Here is a 24,901-nt window from a genome sequence, read left to right on the forward strand (position 1 = left end):
GTTCATGAATGCTGAGAGTAGCCGTCAGCGTCCTTGCATCTAATGTTTGATCAAATTTATGCTTTTGCATTGTACAAGAAAATCACCGCCTATTTTTGTAATTATGCGACGTGGAAAGCTGAAAAAGTCATTATTTGTCAAATGTTTGTAGGTATAAAGGTTCATCATCTTCTGCAAGTTCATTACTTCATTCAAAATAACAACAACAATTGTCAAGTTGTATCACTAAAGACGAGCCTTGGTTCCATCAAGACCCTCAACACTGCTGGAGGACACTCAACACAACATTTAAAAGCACTGCAGGCAACTGTTTAATGACGGATCACGATAAAAGCCGAACCTTAAAATGCTTCATGAAACGGTCCGACATTGTAAAGTGCTCTTTTTTTTTTTTATCAACAACTTTAGCAGTCTGATTTTGATTGGAAATATTGCTGGAGGGGCTGATGCAAAGCAAACGTAACGTAACGTAATCACATGAATCACATAATCACATAAATACCACACAACTATCAAATACACATAGAATACTTACACATTATTTTTCTAAGTTCATAAGCGGTTATTTTTTTGAAATGTGCCCTTTTTTAATACAAGTGGTTGCCTGTACTGGTACCAAATGTCATCTGTCTTCAAAACACGATCCACAGGCGCTTCCGCCAAGCTTGGTACACTCAGTCGACAGAGCACTTCGAGAATAGTTTTGATTAAAATACATTTATCTAATCAGGCAAGTTGAAGAGATGCAACAGCCTACTGTCGGTCTCATAGTGTTAAGCTTATTTTCCCTCACTGATTCTGAAATTTAATTGAGAGGAGAAAATATCATGATGCAGTATTTAATAATTCATGCTGAGAGGAAAATCTGAGTAATTCTTAAAATAACAATAGCCAGGATAAAATTGCTGTCTTGCTTGGACGTTTTCTTATGCAGGAGGAATAGTAATGGTAATAAAACATTCTGAAGGATAATAGGTTTAGTAAATGAAAGACTTAATCTTTTACAAAATGTACTACATTCCACTATGATCATTAATATAATCACCCAGGAGTAAATTTTCTGAAAAAAAGAAGAAGAAGAAAAAAAAAGGGTTTCCGCTTTAAATAATTAAGCTTCTTGGTCATATTGTCTTAATGTAATTACGAGAAAATTTGCTAAAAACATTCAGCTGGTCAATAATTACATTTGCATCGTGCAAAATGTCTTATGTGTTTTGACATTTTATTCCGCACATTGACGTGGAAGCTGCACTATATTGTGCCCCACGTCCATTTCCAAATGCTTCTGTAATTATTAGCCCTATAATAACATGCTCTTCTCCTCTCACCATGAGACTGTTTGTCTTCGTAAAAGCATGCTTTCTCCCCTTAATAATTGGCTGTGGTAAATGCCATGTGGTTGTTTTTTTTGTTGTTTTTTTCACACAGCCTTGGACTGAACACACCGATTTGAGAGTTGTTTGGAAGGTATTAAGGTTATTATATTTTCAACTGCACAGGTATTTACAGAGTGAGTGCTGCCACAATGGAGGGTAACCACAGTGGCTTGACCGGAGGCCCACACCGATCTGGATCCGTGTCAGGAGGACAGCTGGACGGGCACATTTATGAAGTGGCGGTGCAGAACAACTCCACCAACCACAGCTCCCAGTTTGCAGATGTGGCCTTGCTGCAGATATTCAAGCCTCTGATCATCCCTTTCTACGTGCTGGTGGTGGTGGTGGGAGTTTTTGGGAACTACCTGCTCCTGTATGTCATCTGCCGAACCCGCAAGATGCACAACGTCACCAACTTCTTCATCGGGAACCTGGCTTTCTCTGACATGCTCATGTGTGTCACCTGCGTCCCTTTTACTCTCGCTTACGCCTTCAACCCGCATGGTTGGGTCTTTGGCCGCTCTATGTGCTACCTGGTGTTCCTCATACAACCTGTAACAGTCTATGTTTCGGTCTTCACCCTCACTGCCATCGCTGTGGACAGGTGGGTTGATCTCAACACTGCACAAGCTCTATTTTCATTTGTGGTTAAAAGGAACCCGCACTGGCTACAGAATGCATGTCATTCTGCTAAAGATATTACACAATCTCTATTTTTGTGTTTTTCATTAATAAATGAAATAAACATTTACGGGGCTCTGCTGGCAAAGGATGACATTAAATATGGCTGATGATGATCCTCAAAGACGATAGTGATGCATGAAGATAAACTGTTATTTGAAACGTTGGTTATTTTTGTTGTTGTGACTACATGGTCGACAAGGACAATTTAAGAAACAGCTTGAGAGGTTTTTCCAAAATTATTCAGTTGTAATTTTCTTATGAACAACATTCTCAGCCTGAGCAAATGAGACTTAATTTGACCGTCAATAAATTGACCTCAGTTTAGACGTGAAACTGAGCAGGACTGAATGTCTGACTCTCTGTATTTGATCTGCGATGAAACCGACGACCTGTCCTTGTACCCTGCCTTCACCTGTGTTCCAGTTGCCCTCGACTCAGTTGGATAAAGCATCACAGAAGACAGATGGATGGAAATGCACTCATGTCTCAAAATATATGCTCTCAATATTTAACTCTGAGTACAGAGTGCCTATTTAATACATTGACAAAGAAGCTTCAATGGATTCATGACTAAATTGTGTCTGATTCTAATTCAGCTTCGCATTATTGTATTGATGATATAGTGCAACGTAATTCATTGTATTAACCAGTGAACACGCCTTCATTCACTTCAGTTGGCAAAATCAATAATTAAATCATTATATCTGGGATTCAATACAGGAATATTTGCCACCAGAGAAACTACGACACGGAATAGGAAGAACAAAGTAGGACTTGAAAGACATGCGCAATGCACAGATAGCAAGTATGTTCAATAAATGAAAAATTCATTCAACAACAGTTAATCCTCCTTTTGTACTTGTACACTCAAACTGATTTCTCTTGTTTTAGCTTGAAGTCAATTGATATGTCGAGTGATGCTTTTTAAGCACCAACTGAAAACTCGCTTTGCTCCGACTGAGATTTTATCCCTGCTGCTCCTTTGTGATGCACACCTGTGTGCAATCTGAGATTTCGCTGTCATTTCCCGTTTTGTATCCATCTTGTCTCCGTCTTTTTGTTAACCAATTCGATGTCCCTATTGTGAAGCATCATTTGAAAGCAGGATATCTTCCTAGTTGGCTAATTTGACATTTCTACATCAAGGAGTACATGTGCAAGTGATTTAACGTTTTTCTTACGACTGTGCTAAAAGATTTCCTGTTTCAATTCATTAGTGGATGATAAGTTATTCATTACTTCCCTCTATATATCTTCTCTTTATTGCAGATATTATGCAACAGTTCACCCATTGAAGAAGCGGACCTCTGTGGCCACGTGCGCTGCTGTTCTGACTGGGATCTGGCTGGTGTCTTGCGCCTTAGTGGCCCCTGCAGTGACCCACACCTACCATGTGGAGTTCAAAGAGGAAGGCTTCACCATCTGTGAGGAGTTCTGGCTGGGTCAGGAGAAAGAAAGACGTGCTTATGCATACAGCACGCTGCTGATCACCTATGTGCTTCCGCTCTCTGCTGTTTTCGTCTCTTATCTCTGCATCACCGTCAAACTCAAGAACTGTGTGGCTCCAGGCCACAGGACAAAAAACCAGGCCGGCGCCCATCAGGCTCGCAAGAGAAAGATTTTTCGTTTGGTTGCACTTTTGGTGTCTGCCTTCGCGGTGTGCTGGCTCCCAATTCATGTCTTCAACGTGCTGAGAGACATCGACATCCACCTCATTAACAAGCGCTACTTTTTGCTCATTCAACTGCTGTGCCACCTGTGTGCCATGAGCTCGTCTTGTTGCAACCCTTTCCTCTATGCTTGGCTGCACGACCGCTTCCGCGCCGAGCTACGGAAGATGTTCAAATGCCACCGTCGCATTGGAGTGCCCGCCAATCACTGCGCTGCAAGTGTGGTCCTTTAAAATATAAATATAAATAGCATTCTCTGCCTTTAGTGTGTTGCAAGTTGCCAGCTTATTTCCCTGGAAAGCAAACGTATCCAACTAAAATGAATCCAGTCAATAAGGTTGTATTGGAAAAAAAACTTTGGGACAAGGGAGGCTTTTTTTCAGTTTGGAAATATTAAGGCCCAAAACAAATAAAAAATCCTCATTAGCATCTGGGATGAAGAATTAAATAGTAGAGATGTTACCGCTGAGAAATCCAATGGGTGAATGTGACTAATGCTGTCAGGACAGAGCTCTGAGACTGCTGAAGCTGTGAAAACACAATGTATAAACTGTATTTATCCGTTATGAACTAAAAAATATCCAAAGTTCAGTGCATTTCCACTGTTGAATATGTTGTGTGTATAAAAGTGTGTATTAAATGCAAAGGGTGGCACCAGTGAAAATAAAGACTCCATTCACTGGGAATCACTTGAGCGTCCACTGAGTTTAGTGACTTCTTGAGCTTTGAAATGTCGCACAATTCAAGCAATGTGGTGGAATTGATCCCTACTGAAATGGAGATGAACATTATCACTGTAAGATTAAAAAATGAATAAATAAAAATGTGTTCTACGTGTTGTGTGGCCACAATGACGCTAAACCAATAGGTGTCATGAGTCTGATGATAAAATGTTTGCAATAAATGTTGTGGGAGTTGTTGCTGTGAATCTGGCAGAGAGCTGACAGGCGGATGCTTTCAAACTGAAAATACAAAGGTCAGACAGAGGTCAAGTAAGATGACGTCGCTTTATTGGCTATGAGGAGAAAACAAAAGCATCAGTTGGAATTGTGTTAGGAAGTTGCTGATGTTGCCAGTTGTCTTTGCATTTTGTGGAATGAATAAATGATTTGAAATGGCCTTGAAGGATGATTTTTAGTATTATTGGCTGTAATATTAAAGAAATTAATGATATTAATAAGATTGTTTTGGCTTTCTCTGCTCGGTGCTCCACTGTATTTGACCGTTTGTACAAATGTGCATGACTACTTGATATGGCATTAATACACAAGCTTACAATAAAGTTACAATCCTGAAATGATTAACAACAAATGTCTCTCGGTATCTGTTTAGTGTCAGCATCTTTTCTCCTATCACAGTATTTTCAAACTTTTCTCAGGAAGGTTTTAGCCATGGTCAGTCAAACATGAGGTGCTACTTCCATTAAAACAATCTTATGCAGGTGATGTAAAACTGGAGCTTTTTTCCATCAGGGTGCGCACTGATGTTTGCTCCTGGGCTTCTGCTGCCTCGCATCTGTCGCAGATATTCTTGCAGTTTTGTGGCGTATTATGTAGAAGCGGTATTATGTAGCATGCACCGTTACTGTACTGTGGAAAATCGTGAATAAAAAAATTCAAATGAAAGGAGCTCCGTGTTTGATATTATTGTGATTTTTGTGATTGCAGGAGGAATGAAATAATGCCGCACTCGTTCAGAGTGCAGTTGCTCGGCTAATTTTGCTAATTAAATGATTGAATGCATCTGCATATTAACCAGGCCTGATCAAGACAATGAAAAAAAGTTGTTAATTTATTGATCCCCAAATCATGTCGGCATGTCAGCTGCTTGCCAACAATGATGGCCGCTGCAGTAAAATGGCCAATGACCTGGACAGAACCGTTAACCACGGCTTCAACCAGTTTTATAAATCACACAATGGTGACATATTGGATATTTGGCACCACGACTCCCCAGTCAATGCTGCATATTGAGCCAACTAATAAATTACACATACGGTACCTCAAGTTGTGGTATTTTACAAGCTTGTCTAAACACATATATATGGAATGATTTGAAATATGAGAGCTTGTGTCCAAATCCTTTTAATATTAGAATTCCACTTAAAAAAAAGAAAACATTACACAGTTCTGGCACCTTCACATTGCCGTCAGAGGCTGCTTACTCATTTTATTTATTTCAACTTGCAGTTTGTCACTTGGATTGAACACTAAATTCCTTACAACACACTTCACGACTTCCTCATTTCAGATAATATCTTCTGTGACTCGGCAAAATCTCGAGTCTCCTGAGGGGTGCGAATATATGAGTCAATTTCGCTGTCGGATATTTCCTCGTCTCCAGTAACATCTCTGTGTGTGTCAGGCTGCTCCGCTCTCTTCCTCTTACAGTGAAACACGCATGGGGGAGCAAAAAGCTCTCTTTTACCCCAGTGTGTTTCCGTGTCTGGGCTCTGTGGCGTGGCAATGCGCTGCAGCACTGTGGGTGGATTACTTTCTCCGTCTTGTGTTTGCTCTGTCTTTTCAGCAGTCTTTCCATTTTGCTGCACAGATAAGTCATGTGAAGTCTGGCCGACGGGCTCAGAGGTTTGGGAGGGAGCGGTTTCCTCAGCTGGAGTGTCCCCGGCACCGCTGGCCTGACACTCAGCCAGCAGAGCCTCCTCGTGGCTTCGCAGAGCCTTCCTCAGCAGGGCATTCCTGTTCTGCAGAATATCATCCACCTGCCGAACTACATTATCTGGAGTCACTGCCTCCCTGATCCAGGGAAGTTCCTTACCGAGCTTACACAGCACCTCCTTCATCTCGGCAATCCTCTTCAGTGCGGGCTTCTGCTGTTTCACTTTGGCCATCTGACAGAATTTGCTCAGGGAGAACCTGAGGCGAAGCTTACTGGGTTTCAGGGACTGCCAGGCTAAATAGACGGCTGCCATCATGACCGGGGTGGGCTTACGGCCCGTCACGATCCAGGTATCTGCTGCCAGCTCCACCAGCGCCACAGCTCGCTTGGTCAGGTCCTTGGAGTTCTCCGATAACTCTTCGGGAACCTGAGTCAGACTGATCTTGTATCTGCCAGAAAGACGGAGAAACATTCTCAGACAGTTTCAGATAAAAGCACATTCAAACTTAGTACATTTGGTCTAATCTTTTAACATAAAAGCACCTTGTATAAATAATTTAGACCACTGCCGTAGTTTATATTCTACCAAGCAGCTTTCAACAAAGACAGTTACCGAAAATAACTGCAGTTAAATCATTATAAAAAAAAAACTTGACAAAGGTTCAGACGTCAGACGAGCCTCTAAAGGTAAATCACGGCCACTCACTACTGAATATTCATTTCAGATAGAACAAAAACCTTTTCATTACATCACAACTAAACTGAAGGACAATCATGTAAATTCATTTATGTCAAAAACGCCCTCAATCTAACCATGCCTATCACTCAGAATGATAATTGTATAAAAAAAAAAAGAGTGGTTTAAATCAAATCAAACTTAATTTGTATAGCACTTTTAGTCCAAACAAATGCAGCACAAAGTGATTTACAAGGTGAAAACTGAATAAAAACAAAGTTCCAGAAAGCAAGGCATTGCAGTAGCCAATCCGACTTGAGACAAAGACATGCATCAGCATGTGTCGGCCCGAGAGAGAAACGGGCAGACTCTGGATAAGTATGCATTGGTTTTGATTCATCTTTTATTTATAACAAAATGTGAAAAGAATATTTAAATGTTATAATTGGCACTTTTGCATGACTGAGAAATATAAAAGAAAAATTCGTTTCTTACTCACTCTTGACTGTGAGCCTGCATTACATCGGTGACGCCGACAATCGGAGCGTCGATGTTGAGAATCTTGAGCATATCTTGATAAATCCCTCCCACCTCGATCGGGTCGGCATCCACCAGGTAGCCGATGGTTCCCATCGTAAGGGGCCAGTTGCGCAGTCTGCAGCTCACAAGCACGCAGCAGCCAGCAAGAATGTGTTTTTTATGGAGAGTGACGTTGATGAAACTTTGATGCCGGTACGACTGGTTGTAATACGCATCTGAGAGGTCCTCGATTTCTTCGTGGACCCTGAGGATTCGACAGATGGCTTTTACACGCTGGAGACCTAAAAACATAGAGCAGAATGCATTAGTATGTGTACATGCGGCAACGTGTAAAAGAGAGAAGTTATGGCACTATAACATTTATAAGAAGGAAGAGGAAGAAGCTCACCTTCTATCAGGTTTTTACAGGGCTTTTTGTCCACGGCTGTGGTCCTGTGGTAGCTGACAGCTACAGGGGGAAAAAAAACAAAAAAAACCCACATAATGTATTTCATGTGATAAATTAATGCATTTCACACTAAAAAAATCTGTTGACGGTCATCTGAAAGAGTTGTCAGAGTGTCTATTTGAGTCGTACACAGAGTTCAGTGCATTGCTTCCTTGCATTTGAAGAAATTAGAGTTCAGAGTACAACGGTTGTCGTGGTACAGATTAAAAACCTTGGTTTTTTACTGAATAATCTACTTTAGGCTGTGGCTCAAGTCTCTCAAAAACTGCAATTCCATACTAATGGCTCATTTTAATTCAGCTCAAACAGCAAACGCATTACCTTGAGCCACAAGAAACAACTGAAGAATTCATGTAATTTTAATTTCATTCATTTAAACATTTAATTGAGCCTAAATTTTGGAGCGGTATGCCTTACCGACAAAAATATTGTAATATTGTTTTAAGGATTTATGTCTGACTCCAAGTTTTTTCCATAATAGTCATAGAATAGAACAGAAATGTTTTAATTCTTGAAACTCTTTGGCTGCCTTGTCTAACAGGTAGCAACAACACTACATAACAGTCTTCCTAGACTCGATATCATAATGTGATATTAAACTTTCTTTCTATTTATACGGGTGTGGAACAATGCTTGAAGGAAATTCATAAATATGACACAAGATACAATTTTTGTACATATTTCAAAACTACCGTATGAAACTTTAGAAGCTGTGTCAGCCTCGGTAAAACCTACTTTATCACATATTTGTAGTCCTGATAATCTCTTGTTTGTCATGTTAGGGCGATATAGAGGACCACTTTCATTGTTTTTGTTCTTCAGTCAAAGTAAGCATTACGAAAGCATTCCATCACAACCTTCTGGAAAATCTCTCTCTCTCTCTTTTTTTTTAACATGTACTTATTCCGCTAGTTTCACTTGCCTGTCCCTTCCAGCGGGTCCGCGGCCAGAGCTCCTTCAGACACCACGGAGCCGCAGTCCACACAAACCATCTGAGGCTGCGAGTACAAATCATCTTCCACGATGTTCGAGGAGCCGCAGCCAGGACACCGCAAACCCGCCGCAGACATGATCACCACGGAAACACTGCGACTGCAGGTTAAGCTACAAGATAAACGACTGAAAGACGCTGCTTTGAGCCAGATGCACAGGTACACAGCGAGCGAGCAGCGCCTCAAGACCGACTGTCAAATCAGTCCGGGCTTGTACATAGTCCAGACGCTTAACGGTTCCGCTTCGCTGAGAAGTTCACAACAATTTACTTTCCAAAATGAGGCTGACACACCTTATAAAGTTTTATATACGGTTTAGACATACGCAAAAAATATATCTTACATTGCATTAGTGAAGTTCCCGTAACAATTTAGGATAGTAAAAACTGTGTTCTCGGCTGTTTTCGCATGTGATTTAGCAGTTTAATCCCCCCCCCCCCTTTAAGCAATTTTGACATTTTAGCAGTCTATTGTGACAGTTTTCTTTCTCTCTCCAATTTTAAACTTCTTATATCACAAATTCTACTAATGTCAGTTTGATTAAACCTTTTTTTTCCACGATGTTCTAGGAGTTGTTATAATTTCTTTTGGTTATCTGTCCCATTCTGGTTAGTTCCAATCCCTTTTTAACCAAGAGATAACATACCATTTGAAAATTACTCTGATGTGCAAATAATTAAAGAAGAAAAAAGGATCAAATGTTACTTCTGTATAATTTTGAAAAAAGCTTCAGGCAGCCACTGTCGCTCCAGAACTGCAGGTTGCAGACCACTGATTTCAATGGGTGGGGCTGGACATTAAGGGGTCCAAGTCTAATATATTGTAATGTATATTACTAGTAATTTGTTCAGTGGCCAACAGAAACTGGTAAAACATGTAATTGCTCTCAATGCAATTGTCTTGTAGCATCTCTTCAGTCTCTGTAGCACAGTATTGACAGGTAAGTGATGTTCAATATTTATCCCAAGCATCCCATAACTACTCCAGAACAAAGAACACCCACGGATTGTTTCTATTTTGCTTATGGTAAGCTGATTTCTCTTATGTAGTGCTTTTCCACTGCTTGAGCAGCTCCCAAAGAGCTTTACACTGTTAATTACATTCACACACACCAATAGAGGCATGTAAAAAGTTCAATCCATCTAATTTGAGCTCCAGTGTCTTGCTCAAGGACACTTGGGCAAATGGACAGGGGAGATGGGAGTCCTGCAACCTTCCTAAGAGAGCTGAATCACAGAGACCATATCAGTTTTTCAGAGTAAGACCTTCAAGCAGCTCACCAAAATATTAAATTAAGAAAACACAGAAATCAGTGAATTTATTAATGAAAAAGTTGATTTAATTTCAGAATGCAAAGTTGACAAAGCAGCAACCTTCATACAGTACAATAATTCAGTGTAAGCTCATTAAAGTGCTTTGAGGGGGTTAGCAAAAATCATGTAAACTTTTGACGTTAACAGAAAGAAACTAGTGCATAGACTCAGAATAAGGCTCGTTCTGTTTGCATTCATGCATTAGAGACTTGTCAGAACGTCCTGGAGGATTAATTTGACTCTGCATAGAATCTGTGACAGCATACATTGAGGACAACACATGTCGGACTAAGGTATCACATACTGGAAAAACACAAATAAAACAAAAAAACACTGGAACTGAAAGAAATTCAGATTTACTGGAAGACAACCCATTATAAATGGGCTGTAGGTGAAGCTAGAAATGCGTTTGAAATGCCATCTACAACCCTGTGCGCCAATATGTCAACCTTGAAAAGCAACTGTACACTGTCAATTAAAAAAAATCATTTCCAGTTGTCAGAATTTATTGAAATGCTCCTTCGAAGTAAAGTTTCAAATGCAATATGAAGTTAGATCATTGTGATTTAGACAGTAATAAAGTGGCGGCTGTGAATCCACCTATGCAGGTTTCTTCACAGCGCTCAGGGACATCAGGATACTTGGCTGCTCCTCTATAACTCGCACTAGTAAGCTATCGATGTACTGCTCCAGGTCCGAGATCTTCTTCTCCCTCTCTGAGAGCTGCCGCTCCTGTTTCACCACCAGAGAGATCAGCTCCTCCTGAGTCAGCTGGGAGTACGGACCTTTATTCCCTGTGTCAATCTGAAGTACAAAGGGGACATCAAATGAAGTATTACATTAGTGCCTGGCTATAACGGGAAAAAACACTAACAATAACATTTAAATGAAAACAAAAGGAAGACTAAAGATACCTTTGTTTTGTCTCGACTGAGGATTCCTGAAGACTTGTTATCATTCTCTCCTTGAACGACTGAGACGGCCGGCTGTTCCACAGGATTCAGAGGTTTAACAGGCTGAAGCCTGAAAATACAGAGTACAAGCATAGTTAAGCCCGTCTACATTAAACACATTACAAACAGGATGCAGACTGTTGATCTTTACCATTTTATACCTAAAATTAAATTGATTTATATTCATTTATGGCTGTATGATTATTAAAATGTGCACGAAAGAAACTTTCACTATCTGGCAGTTTGGTATATGGTAGAGAGAAGCTCATGTTGCAAAAGGAGGGGCACCGTAATAACTAGCATAAAAGTGCAAATCTGCCAGTTTTACAATTTTTCATTCCTCATAAAGAGTCTAGGAGTCATGTTTATGAGAAGTGTGCATGTAAAGATGATTGGAAATGAAAATAATAATACACACATCAATAGAGCTCAAGCTACGCTCATTAATCTGCACCGATGTTACAAGCAACAATAAATCACTAACAAATGCAAACTTTATTGATTAATTACTTTACCATTGAAGAAACTAGCATTGTAAATACATCTAAAGTAACAGCATCATAATTGATGTCAATTCTTGCTCCGCCTCACCTGCGTGACGTCACAGGAGGGCCCGGCTTCTTCACACCTGCCTCCAAGCCATTCTGCACTGTTGTAGGTTGAGCCTCTTGCAGCGGCCTCTCCTCTACGTGGTCAGAACGTAATCCCTCAGTTGGTACTTTGTTAGCAGCTTTATCAGGTCCACTTCCACCGGTATTCTCTGGGACAGTGTCTTGGCTGATTGCGGCGCTGGATGTTGGATCGTCCTGTGCAGGCGGTGGAGGAGCACGGGCCACTTTTGCAGATTTGATTTTGGCCAGAGAAGCCGCATCGTGATCGGCGGTCGGCGACACAGGAGGCGGCCAGGCGACTGAACGGGTACCGCCAGAGACGGCTGTGTCGTCATTGACAGCGAGCTCATTTTCATCTTCGTCGTCTTCAAAAGGATTCAAGCCATAAACAACCTGGACTTGCTTCGTGTCCGAACCATGAGGACCTGTGCTCTTCGGTGGCAGCCCTTCAGGCTGAGGTTTGGACGGCGCAGGACGTTTAGCCGGTTTGACCGTTTCTCTGACAGTAGCACTTTCTGTCAAGCTGTGGGCATCCCTCGAATCCGTGGGACACCGAGTCAGCGGGGAGATCGATTGCACATGGCGTTGAGGGGGAACACTGATGGTTTTAATGTCTCTGCCGTGCTTGTTAATTTGCGACAGAAGTGGCGCGGAGGCAAGCTGCTCCGTCTGGCAGGGTTTCTCAGGTTGATTCCTTCCTGGCGGCTGCGGAGCCGGTCGCTTCTCCCGTTGAGAACCAATCAGGTCCTTCTCTTCAGTGTTGCTTCCAGATGATGACACCGCAGGCTGACACCTGGGAACGAGACAAACAACTTAACATTTAGGGAAAGACACAAGTTTAGTAATAATGTCTGTCAGTCAAATTGCATTAATGTAGCAAATGTTGTGTGCCAAAAACAGTTGTACTTATAAAATGAACCTTTCAATAAAACTCCATATTACTCAAACTTTGGATTTCTTTTCACTTCTTATTCACGCAACATCCGACACCAGAGGGTGCATTGAGGTCAGTCTGCACACTCACTTAACCATTATTCTCCCACAGAGGTGCTGAGAGGAACAGCTGCTGGATTGTGACAAAGACAAACAAAGGGAGATATAATCCAACGCTTTCTAGAGAAGTGAATTATGCTTGATATATTTTCATCAAGTGTGAAAAGTTTCACTACTTCCTCTGCCGCCACGTTCTGCTTTAACTCAGCATTCACCGTGTATTCACTGAGCAGTCCGAGAGCCACAAATGGAGATCAACTCCACTTTAACCTTGACTGAAATACCACGACAAATATCACGTTTTGTTTATGGATTTCAAAGAGTAGATTTTTGCCTTTACTTTTTTTTAGATGTTTCATCTGTCTTTATACCAGCATTTGGAGAAAATTTTAAGTTTGACTAATTAAATGACAGTGTGTTGCACTGCATTTACTACTGTTATTTTATCTTATTGTCAATTCTATGAAGTAAATCTGATTATACCTAAGTAATTGAAGAAAGAAAAAGATATGAAATGTGAACATTTGATTGATTCAGATATAAAAAGGACTTTCATGGCCACCGTCATCACAACCAGTTTTAAAGGCTGGGGTGACTTTTCATCCATTGGGTCATCAGGTCTGCCCTTAAATTCTTCTGATTGGCTGATTTTATGTTCGGTTACAAAATAAAACTAACCCTTATAGACAAAGTGTGAGTAAGACTGTTAAGATGCGACATTCACAATTATTTACATTTCCCGCAACCAATTATCTTTCACCTCATTCATTTCTGAAAATTTATGTATTACTTTGCATTAATTTAACGATTTATTATGACGACATGGGTTTTATCAAGTTCCTATTTTCCTACCAGAGACACGTCACGCGGGTTTTAAATGTCGATCACGCGAAAAGCATGACAACCTGGACCTGCTACAGCTGGATTAGTCAGTGGATATACATAATCTGTAAAAACAAAGACACTTGAACATTCTATCAACATGGCAAAAACAAGTTATTTTTTGAGACGACGTGAGAATCGCAAATGCAGAATTCCTGTTTGCATAAGGTTCGGACTCCCTCTTTCCATTCAATGTTAGAGGTTCTTAGTTGCCTCACAAGATGTGGTGTCTCGACACAACAGACAGGAGGATGATGTGTTGAGAACGAGCCAGAAGAACTCCAACCACGGCTGTGGGAAAAGAATGTAGTCATTTTCTCACAGCCCTTGGGGAGAGAAAACTCAAGTATATTCTTGTGGGATAAGCCGAGATGATTAGTGGGGAGGCTGTGGGTAAGTTAGCAGAGCAGGTTGTTCTTCAATCGGAAGGGGTGCAGCTTCAATCCCAAATCTCCCCGTCTACGTGTCCTTGAGCAAGACACTGAACGCTCGCTTCTTCCTCTGGATGGATTGAGCACCTTGCACAGCAGCAGCCATCGGTGTGTGAATGGGTGAATGTGACCAACAATGTGAAACACTTTTGGGACTACTGAAGTCGTGGGGCGAAAAAAAAAAAAATACAAAGTGGAATCTATTTACTATTTCTGCTGAAGGAGGTATAACAAATGATAATCAATTTACTTATCACCGTCAAATCATCACATTTCTGTTTCGCCACGGCTGTAGAACAACAATGTTACATGTAAGGGAGCGTTCGGTTGTGACATTCAGTAGAACGGCAGCTCCACCTGTGTTCGGTTGTCTGACGGTGTCGGCGACGCCAGTGGTTCAATAAAAGAGAAAGTATTTCTTGTTGACGGTTCGTCTTTCACTGACCTTTGTTGAGAAGCCGTCTGGGGTGCAGGACCGGAGCTGGAAGGCTCCTCGAAGGGATCAGAAGAAAAGTCTTCATCAAAAGGATTTGTGGAAATGACTTCTGCAGGGACGATCAGTTTTGTTTTCCTCCCTGCAACTTTTTTAATCGGTTCCTTTTTCTCCTTTTCTAAACGCTCCTTCTCCAGCCTTCTTGCCTCCTTCTCTCTCTCCGCTCTCTCCTTTTCCTTTCGAACTCTCTTTTCTTGTTCTGCTCTCTCCATTTCCTTTCTTGACTTTTCTTCCCTCCTGTTCTGCTCCTCTTTCCTCATTCTCTCTTCTTCTGCCAACAACCTCTCATGTTCTTCCTTTTCCTTCCTCACTCTTTCTTCTTCCCCCACTCTGATTCTTTCCTCTTCTTGCATTTTTTCTTTCTTCAATCTCTCTTCCCTCTCAAGCCTGATTTCTTTTTCTCTTCTAACCCTCATTTCCTGTTCTTTCCTTTCCCTTTCTTCCTCTGCCTCAATTCGTTTCATCTCTGCCTCCATCTTGACCCTGCTCTCTTCCTGCAGCCGGATTCTTTCCTCCTCCTCAACCCTTTTCCTCTTTTCTGCCAGTCTGATCTTTTCTTCAACCCTTTTCCTCTCTTCCTCCTCAACCATTTTCCTCTCTTCCTCCTCCAGTCTGATCTTTTCTTCAACTCTTTTCCTCTCTTCCTCCATTCTGATTCCGTCTTCAACCCTTTTCCTCTCTTCTGCCAGTCTGATCTTTTCTTCAACCCTTTTCCTCTCTTCCTCCTCAACCCTTTTCTTCTCTTCCTCCTCCAGTCTGATCTTTTCTTCAACTCTTTTTCTCTCTTCCTCCATTCTGATTCCCTCTTCAACCCTGTTCCTCTCTTCCTCCAGTCTGATCTTTTCTTCCTCCTCAATCCTTCTTTTCTCTTCTGCAAGCCTGGTTCGTTCCTCTTCTTCCTTTTGCATTCGCTCCTGCATTTCAATCCTTTTCCTCTCTTCCTCCATTTTGATCCTCATCTCTTCCACAACCCTTTTCCTCTCTTCTGCTTGTTTAACCCTCTCCTCTTCCTCAATTCGTTTCCACTCTTCCTCTTGCTCAACTCTCTCAATCCTTTTCCTCTCTTCCTCCAATCTGATCCTTTCTTCTTCCTCCAATCTGATCCTCTTGTCTTCCTCAATCCTTTTCCTCTCTTCCTCCAATTTGATCCTTTCTTCCTCCATTTTGATCCTCTTCTCTTCCTCAATTATTTTCCTCTCTTCCTCCAATCTGATCCTTTCTTCTTCCTCCATTTTGATCCTCTCCTCTTCCTCAATTCTTTTCCTCTCTTCCTCCTGCCTGATTCTTTCCCCTTCCTCCTTTTGCATTCTCTCCAGTGAGTCAATCCTTTCCCTCTCTTCCTCTTGTTTCTTCAACGTTTCTCGTTCTCTCTTGGCCCTCACCTCTTCCTCTCTTCTGGTCTTTTCCTCCTCTTCCCTTTTATATTTCTCTTCTTCAACGCTTCTCTTTTCTTGCTCATGTCTCGTCATTTCCTCAGACAACTTCTCAAACTCCTCTTGTTGTTTCCTACCCTCCTCTTCCTCTCTTTTCTTCCCCACCTCTTCCATCCTAGACTTTTCCTCTTCCTCCTCTCTTGATTCCTCTACCTCTTCTTTGTTTTCTTCTTCAGCTGCCGCCTCCTCCTCCTCCTCTGTCCAGGGTGAACATTGCCTGCCTCCTCTCAGTGACTCAACAGATTGAGGGGAGTTTTCCGGGACATATTCCATTGATCCGTGTCCTGAACTGGTCAGACTGAAGTTGGAGCCGATGCGCGAGGTCTGAGCAGGCGGCTCTTCGCAGTATACATGGCTGCCGTTGATACACAGGTTACTCTGTTCCACAGGAACCTGCTTTTGGCCAGATGATGAGTCTTTCAGGTCCGAGCTGCCCGACCGTTTGTGTATCTTGAACTTAAACTTCTTCTTACCTGAAAAGACATGAGAGTTACAAGAATGCAAAAAAAAAAAAAAAAAAAACCCGACAGCAAGAAAAAAAAGCTCGGTGATGCTAATCACAAAATGGACTGACCCTGAGAGGAGTCTAGGTTCAGACCAGATGACTGGCTGCCACTCAGAGAGGAATTGGTTGCAGGTAGAACAGACATCGACTGAGACAAGGTCTTCTGCAGGTTGGACTTGGGAGAAAACAAAGACTTCCTTTTGTGTTTTTTAGTTTTTCCATCCCCGTTGGCCTCGTCCTCACTGTCTGTGAGAACCTGAGAGAAGGATGGCACCACACCAGACGCAGAACCCGACTCCTTTTTCTTGCCGCGAACCTTATCCTTGAGCTTGCCCAGGCGAGACCGGGATTTCCCGGCAGCAGAGAGGTCGAACATGCTGCAAGTCATGTTGTTTCTCATGAACTGAATGTCCAGACGAACTTCTCCTCTGTCTTTGTCAGGCTTCCCAGTTTTGTCCAGCAACTTAAACCATCTGTTTAAAAAAAAAAAAAAAAAAAGAGAGGCACAGTGTTAGACATTTTGCCAAATAAAAATATACCACATACAATGAAACAAATGCTTATGCAACCCCACCGTTATATAGAAACAGTACAAGACAATTCGAAGGGAATTTCAAGTCACTAGAGAATCCCAGTGCAGTGATCATCACCAATGGCAGCAACTGAAATGTTTCTAGAAAGTCTGATGATCTGAGCACAATGACCATAAAGGAAAGTTGTTTTATCCCCCTTTTCCTTTTTAAAGACGAATACTACCATGTTTGTAGTGTGGGGCCAATAAGGACAATTTATGAAAGCTTCGATGCCGTAAACATTTTTCCATTGTGAAGTACTCAAAGTGGTTAAATTATTTTACAAATAACTCCAGTAAAAGCCCACCAATAACATGAACATAGAATATATCTAGTTGCTCTGCCACGTCTTCACACTGACCCTGTTTTTTTTCAGCGTCTCTAAAGAATTTCTCCATTTGTATTTACTTCAGACATCAATGCATAATACGTCTGCTCTCCGGCAGAACACCGACTGTTCACCACCAAAACACACAGGGAGGTTATATTCCTAGTTATTTTCTTTGTGGAAACTGTAAGCACAGGGTAGCAAATGGAAAGCGTCTCTGCAGCAACTGAAATGTTTTTGGAAAGTCTGATGATCTGAGCACACTGACCAGAAAGGAAAGCAGTTTTATTCCCCCCCCTTTTCTTTTTAAAGACTAATACTACCATGTTTGTAGCATGGGGCCAATAAGGACAATTTATGAAAGCTTAGATACTGTTAAGAGTTCATAAACATTGTTCCAGTTCGTCCTCACACTTTCATAAATAGTGATAGAACTGAAACACAAACTAAAGTGTGACAAAAAGATCCCTTATGGTGGCAAGGAAGAGAACGCTAATGTCAAACAACTGTCCAGCAAGGTCAACTGACCACCTTTCCTGTCTAATTTACTGTTGATATACAAAGGGGAAAAAACTAAAACTAAAGAAGGATGTTGTCCAGAAACTTGACACACACTGGTCACAGCAATAAAGTAAACTCAAAGCGTCAAAACTGGCAGAAGAGTCTCAGAACAATTTAACAGAACTAAAAGAAAACATCAGTCAGCATAAAAAGTGCTTATCAGGCAGAAATCTGAGGTCAGCTCACCACTGGGCAAACAACTCCAAATGAAATCTGGATTCCTGGGGAAATGAGGAAATGAAGAGAGGGGAGTGTGAGGGGGGACATTTTGTCTCTGTGTGCCATCTCTGAGTCGAGGCTGTAAACGTCTTCTTGGTTCTTGTTTAATGCATCATATATGAGTTAAATGCATTTTGTGCCGTTTTAGGTCTCATAAATGATATTTTCCTTAACCGATTAAAAAAAAAAAAAAAAAAAAAGGCTTCCAGTGATATCACTGATAAGAAATAAGATTTGAATAATGGTGCTCTCCTGTCATGGCCTGGTTTAACCCTGCCCCCCCACCCACCTACCCCCAGATCCAGGAATGCTTCAGATGTGTGCCCCAAACAAATTAAAGAGAGAAACCGCGTTCCTGGAATCTGTGAAATAGTTGAGTGGTCGCGTACCTTCTTGGCCTCCCACTTGCTGACGAATAATGAAAAGTATCATACGGATCAGAAGGATATTCTACTGCAGTGATCGCCCTCATGAAAGTTGCTTCATTTCTCAAGCAGCATTTTTTTCCCCCAAACACATCGACTGTCAGGGTTCTCAACCATTATGTGAAACACTGATGTTACACCAACTTGGTAAAAAAAAAAAAACCCAACTAAGTCTAAATCACAATGTAATGATCACACTGCGGTTTTCCACCATGAAAGTAAAAAAAAAAGTTTTCAATCCCTTGTCATCATGGTACATAATTAGTATATTAAAAAAGCTGATATCACCGGAGATATATAGTTAATAAATCACATAAAGTGTTTGAATTGTACCGCCAAATATGCAAGAGGTAGTATACTCCCATTTAGTCCTTTGTTGTGTATTACAATGTGCTCCAGCATAGGTCAGTGTAGTATAGTAACATATAGCAAAGTGCAGCATAAAATACTGCAGTATTGCTTATAAGATACAGTGCAGCACATTGTAGAATAGCAAGGGATACAAACGCTACAGCAAATGTTAAAGAACATATGAATTCCACAACATGGGGGGTGGGGGAAGTAAACTACTTCTGTTGAATAAGACACTGCAGGAAGTTGCAACAGTTCATGGGCGTTCCCTGGTTGGGGTGAATGCAGAAGGCAGAAAATAAAGTGGCTCCAACTTGGAGCCTAAGTGATGGTAAAACTTTTCTGCGGCTCTCAATATGTGTGAATTGCAGAAAAAGCACCGCTCTGATGGAGAGACAGTAACAGGAGGACAACGCATGACTCAACATTTTGCAAATGTAGTCCACTTTCTGCACACACACACACACACACACACACACACACACATCCTTCCTCGCGTAGCCTGAAGTAGTGATAAGGCCATGCCCCGAGTGGGTCAAGCCTTTCTTATCACAGAACACAGCTGTGACTGGGGGAAAATAAAAATGGAGCTGTGATAATGTCAGAGGACAAAAAAAAAAAAAAAAAAAAAACTGTCCAGGACTTCTTGTAACCAAAAGGGTCATTCATGATAAAAACCAGCACGGCACAAACTCGTCTTAAACTGAAAGGAAGCCATCGTTCCTGGCTATCCCAAACCAGCTGGACTAACTTATTTGTAAACCAAAACCAATCACAGTACATGTTTAAGCACAAACTACGAGTTGACAATGAAGTGGCACCAAACTGTGAATAACTTCCTGGAAAATCTAATTAACTCTTGAGGTCATCGGCATAAAAAAATAAGATTTTTTATAAATTACACTGAGATAAAGCTCAAGAGTTTTCCAGCAGTATTTGGTGACATCACAATGAAGTTCATTCATTCATCCTCAATTGTTAGATGTTTTCACGTTATTGTGGATGATGGTGTATTTTTTTTTTCTTTTTTAAATGACTGACTTCTACACAGAGATATAAAAAAAATAATAATAAAAAGTCAAGGGTTATGAAGTTATGAAGGGTCCAACAGCTTGGTTAACTTCTTTGATCATGTTGCATTTCTCTTCCATTTACTTGTTACAAACTTCCACCTTGTGATCAAAATCAAATAATCACTTTGGCTTTTCCAAGTAAAAATGTCTCCCCCAAAAACATATAGTAATTCTTGTTTATGTGCCTGGCTTAGGTTAGGTTTTTGTTACCATTATATCTTTTAAAGTGGAGCCTATTTTTCTTTTTTCATATTTTTAAAGCTTTAAATAGGTTTACATGGCTATTCAAATGATCAAAAATTTGGCAAAAGGATGTTTGAATGACTAGTTTCAGCAGAAAGTTTTTAGTTTCTGTTGCAGATGCTTCATTTTAAACGTCAGTTTGTTTGTTTTTTTTAAGAGGCTTGTGCCAAATTGCACATACTTCATGCTGGGAGACAATAGAGGCTCGGAACATTTGAAAGAAGGTTTAGAAGGAGGAAAGGTTTGACAGAGAGAAGTTAAGACTGCCAGTTTAGACATATAGTGGGTCAAGGAGCTGCAGAAAGATCTTTTTGTTCTGTGAACTAAAACAAAATGTAACTCGTCAAGAAGAAAAAAATAAGCTGAATGAGAGGATAATTAATGTTCTTTAATAGTAAACTGTACCAGGATGCTTCCGTTTGTACATGGACAAGCAAAAGAACTTCATCCATTTCTCTCAAAGCTCTCCATTTAAATTTACCTTTCGGGATTTGCAAGAGGCCATTATTCATACAACACGAGGATGCCTACAATACAGGTACACACATTAGCAGCTGGAAGACAATGACAAGCTTAAGTGTCGAGCTTTGTTCCAGCAGGAATCAGGATGGAGTGCTACAAGGACAAGTGAAGTGCATCTTATCTTTGATGAATTAGTGAAATGGGTCTGAAGCAGTCAGGGAGGTTAGTCAGATGACACCAAGTGAAGTATTTGATAAAGATGTCTGGTCTCAAGCCTTTCATTGTAGTGAAAGCTACATTTCAAGTGCGCTCAGCTTTATCAACTGAAACCTTGGGTTTTCTGTCCTTCGTCGCGTTTGTCAGCTCAGACGTTCAAACGGCAAACTCAAGTTTCTCCCCCCTCAAGAAACATGCCTCGGAAATGAGCTAAACCTCTCTGGACCCTTAACTTGGTGGTTTTCAAAGGCCCTTGAAACTTCAAACAGAAGTGCTGTTGTACTGGCAGCTCCTGGCATGTGCAAGACTGTTTGTCTGTCCAGACTCAATATAACCTCTGCGCTCAGAAAAACTGACCTCGCTTCGACGGTCGCCGCTGCTTTCACGGTTTGTTTTTCTTTGATAAGACAGTGAGGAATGTAAGGCCAACGCAGGACTGAAACCTCAGTGGATTCAGTCAACACAATTTCTGCTTCAGCTCGGAAAAATTTGCAGAATAAAAAACACAAAACACAGCTCATTTCATGCTTACACTGTGTCCTTTACCAGGAATGTTTTCCACATGGCAGTCTGCAAAGAAATTCCAGTAGGATCAATTGACTACTTGCCTTGTTTTATGAACAATTTATCACAACATGAACATACACAGAATCCTCGCTGCTTTACAACGTTCACAGTACGAGATGTAATGGACCATGATACAGAGTCTGACCCTCTGGACTTACTTCAACACTTCAAACAGAGCAAACAAGTCTAAAAACATGGAGGGGCTCTGTGTTTGTGCTTGTAAATAAAGAGACTGATGTTGCTGTAATACTGGTCACACGTGCAGGGACCGAAACGCTCTGGAGCAGCTTAGCACAAGAAAACATTCTGCATTCTCACTGCACAACAGACGTCCAGCTGTTATGGGCAGATTAGCCTCGCATATCAAATCTGAACCACCAGAACTTGCACTAAAGTTAAAACATGTACTTTGATAAAGAAAGGAGCAGATTTTCTGCTTAAATAAGCAGGTATAATGAGGATTAGTGCAGCTGTGCTGACAAGGCCTGTAAAACCTGATCACTGCCATTAAAACTGCACAAGAAGGGATGGGTGTAAATGTATTTATTATTTATTTTGCCAAGATAACCTTTACTTCCCTCACTTATTTTCCTGGTGCCCATTTGGAGTATATGAACAATTTAAATTCCTGACAGGTCTTTGAATGGATTACCTTTATGAAAAACATACATTGAAGTGAAGGTTGGGTCTTCTATGGTGGAATTACTTTCTTGTTGACAAACAGAGCCAGTTAAAGTGACTATTTTAACTCACTTCCTTCATTCACCTGAGGAAGTAATGCTGCTTGGCATCCTCAAAGTCTGCTGCCGAGGGAACAAATCCTTTAAGCTGCACTGGAGCGAGTGGGAAACATTCATGAGTCGTACACACCAGAGCCATTTGGTGCAGTTACGCGTGTCTACTCAAATGGCTCACATCACTACGACATGGCTTCAAATTTCACAGAGAGGAGTAAAGCTCACCTTCAAAGGGGCAGAGATAATAAATTAAACAGAGTACATACGTGGAATAATTTTAGACAACATTACTGGGGATTTAATTCAATAGACATGAAGCACTAAACCTCACTGGTGCATCATGGCTGACAGCACCAGGAGCCCCCCCCCCCATGATGCAGATGGAAATCAGTTACTCATAATTTATGGTAAAAACCACAATGTTGTCATTAACATGCAGGCAGAAATAACATTTTTAGTTTATCAAAAGAGAGCCAGCTGTCAACTAATGGACAGCTAGGCCAATAATTCAAAAAAAACTTAAGCGTGCAAATGATGGCGTTGAACTTAAAATTGATGAAAGCTTCTGAAACTGACGAGTGAGCTACCAGTCAGTTTCAGAAGCTTTGATGATTTGAATGATTATCTCGTTTCACTGTTATCTTAGTGTGAAAAGCAGATCTTGGGCAGTCATGTTTAGACTACAACGTCTTCTAGTTGACATTTTATATATATATATATAAATAAAAAAAAAAATATATATATATAATTGCTTGGAGTTTTTTGTCCAGATCCAACCATCCATTCTTCTACAGGCGGGAAACTATATTAAAAAGATATTTAATCAGAGTTATGAGGCAGTGACAACCAGTGTGTGCACTCCTAACAGCCATTGTTGTTTTATTGACATCAACCATTGTTTAAAACTTCCGCCATTTTATTATGAAGAAGAAATCTATCCTAGCAATAAATTCTATTCGAGAAGGAAGTGTGGGACAAGACATGTTCTTGATTTCACTTTTAGGATTTTTCAGCAAGGTCATTCCACTGTTTATAAACAAAAGAAATGAAAGTTACAGTCTGATGACAGACAATGGTGATTCTGGAGCAACTTTTGAGGGCAGGACATACCGTGGACAGGTCACCAGTCCATCATAGGGCAAACAGACGGAGACAGACAAACACACACAATCAAAATCTCAACTTGGGGAAATTTAGTGTGACCAATCAAAGTCACATGCTGAGCTGATGTTGAACTGAACAATACCCAAGCGGGCACATCACATCCAATCTTAATATTGGCAGAGAAATACCAAGATTTCTTCTACACCCACTTTATACAGAAATGATTAACGTTGCCAACTAAAAATTTATATACCCTAAGTGAAGTATTGAAAAGTTTATTTCCATCTAATAAGAATAAGTTTAACCCCGGTGAGCCACAGTAAAATGTTCTTGATCCGTCCCTGCAAAGTATTATTACTCCAAAAGCTGTTCAAATAAACAGTATCCATCCTAAAACATGTGGAGTACAAATAAGGTATGTATCCAGTTTTGAAATACTGTGTTGCCAGATCAACCTTTTAATAACTTTTATTTTGTAACATCCACACTTTTATATTTCCATTCCAATGCACTGTGTGTGTTTTCCTCCACTGGATCATCAAACGGGTCTCCTCCTTGAACTTACTCGGTCTTGGCGCGGCTCTTGTCCTCGCTGAGCTGCAGCAGGTTGATGACAGCCTGACCCAGCAGCTTGTCCGGGCCCACCAGAGCCCGGTGCAGGACGTGGACGTGCAGCGTGGTGCGCTCCGTTCCTCCACCTCCAGCCGCCGGCAGGTCGAAGGCGGCCTCCTCCTGCCACATCGGAGCCACGCTCTTCTCCGCCACCGACGTCTGGTACTTCTCCTTGGCCACTTGCATGACCGCGTACGCATCGTTGGTGCCGCTCTTGCCCTTGATCCTCAGGCCCCGGGCTTGCAGCACCGTTACCTGCACGCTGGTGGGACTCCACTGCTGATCCGACAGGGACATGCTGGCTGCGGTGGTTCACTGGATCAACGCCGCGAAAGAACGAGATCCCAGCCGCGAAACTCTGGCGGCCACCACCACCACCGTGGGGATCAGCTCACCGTCTGACTCCTCTGTAGGGAGGGAAAGTTTTCTCAGGGGCTTCGCTCGACTTCATGAGCCAGATCATTGGGCGTGGTTACACCGGGAGGTTCTCCTTTACGCACGGCACCACCCACAAACCAACAGGTTGCTTCACCCCTTAGACAAATGGGGATTGGGAATAAATTTAGACTCGGATCAAATCGCAAGGGGTCTTCATGAAATTACGGCTGAAATTGAAATAGGGTGATTCTGTTTCTGATGTTGTGATTAATGATCCCACCAACTGTGCCAGCAACACGAGCCTGTCCTTTAATGATTCTGTCACTTGATGAGAGGATAGGTTACTCAACAGGCTCCACCTGATAGTGTGTATTGTTAGACTCACTTCCACATGCAGGTGAGGTCTGGATTGTCATCAGGATGATGTGCCTTCATCA

General features: G+C 41.4%; 3 protein-coding genes across 3 annotated transcripts; 1 reads left to right on the forward strand and 2 right to left on the reverse strand.

Annotated features, from left to right (window-relative positions):
• Positions 1 to 1,525: 1,525 nt before the first annotated feature.
• LOC308118007 (prolactin-releasing peptide receptor-like) lies at positions 1,526 to 3,963 on the forward strand (the record flags this gene model as incomplete). Its single annotated transcript, XM_080477174.1, has 2 exons — positions 1,526 to 1,980; positions 3,330 to 3,963. The coding sequence occupies 2 exons, from the start codon at positions 1,526 to 1,528 to the stop codon at positions 3,961 to 3,963; spliced, it is 1,089 nt and encodes a 362-aa protein (XP_080333300.1).
• Positions 3,964 to 5,800: 1,837 nt separating this feature from the next.
• brf2 (BRF2 general transcription factor IIIB subunit) lies at positions 5,801 to 9,185 on the reverse strand. The gene is made up of 4 exons (XM_080477168.1): positions 8,933 to 9,185; positions 7,951 to 8,010; positions 7,522 to 7,843; positions 5,801 to 6,795 (listed from the first exon to the last, which is right to left on the reverse strand). Exons 1-4 carry the CDS (start codon positions 9,078 to 9,080, stop codon positions 5,961 to 5,963), a joined length of 1,365 nt encoding a protein of 454 aa, XP_080333294.1. The 5' UTR covers positions 9,081 to 9,185; the 3' UTR covers positions 5,801 to 5,960.
• Positions 9,186 to 10,300: 1,115 nt separating this feature from the next.
• On the reverse strand, positions 10,301 to 24,542 carry LOC308117995 (uncharacterized protein). The gene is made up of 6 exons (XM_080477156.1): positions 24,040 to 24,542; positions 16,686 to 17,089; positions 14,631 to 16,584; positions 11,860 to 12,672; positions 11,230 to 11,338; positions 10,301 to 11,119 (listed from the first exon to the last, which is right to left on the reverse strand). Exons 1-6 carry the CDS (start codon positions 24,381 to 24,383, stop codon positions 10,916 to 10,918), a joined length of 3,828 nt encoding a protein of 1,275 aa, XP_080333282.1. The 5' UTR covers positions 24,384 to 24,542; the 3' UTR covers positions 10,301 to 10,915.
• Between the last annotated feature and the right edge of the window lie 359 nt (positions 24,543 to 24,901).

The sequence above is a fragment of the Lipophrys pholis genome (assembly GCF_963383615.2).
Source record: "Lipophrys pholis genome assembly, chromosome: 12".
NCBI lineage: Eukaryota > Metazoa > Chordata > Actinopteri > Blenniiformes > Blenniidae > Lipophrys > Lipophrys pholis.

Excerpts from the sequence above, each read along its gene's own strand:
- brf2 (XM_080477168.1), bottom strand. The coding sequence starts at position 9,080 with ATGTCTGCGGCGGGTTTGCGGTGTCCTGGCTGCGGCTCCTCGAACATC. Across the intron at positions 7,844-7,950 it reads CTGTAAAAACCTGATAGAAG|GTCTCCAGCGTGTAAAAGCC; the intron begins GTGAGCTTCTTC and ends CTATGTTTTTAG. Across the intron at positions 6,796-7,521 it reads ATGCAGGCTCACAGTCAAGA|ATACAAGATCAGTCTGACTC; the intron begins GTGAGTAAGAAA and ends TCTTTCTGGCAG.
- LOC308117995 (XM_080477156.1), bottom strand. The coding sequence starts at position 24,383 with ATGTCCCTGTCGGATCAGCAGTGGAGTCCCACCAGCGTGCAGGTAACG. Across the intron at positions 12,673-14,630 it reads CAGACGGCTTCTCAACAAAG|GTGTCAGCCTGCGGTGTCAT; the intron begins GTCAGTGAAAGA and ends TCTCGTTCCCAG. Across the intron at positions 11,339-11,859 it reads CCTCCTGTGACGTCACGCAG|GCTTCAGCCTGTTAAACCTC; the intron begins GTGAGGCGGAGC and ends CTGTATTTTCAG.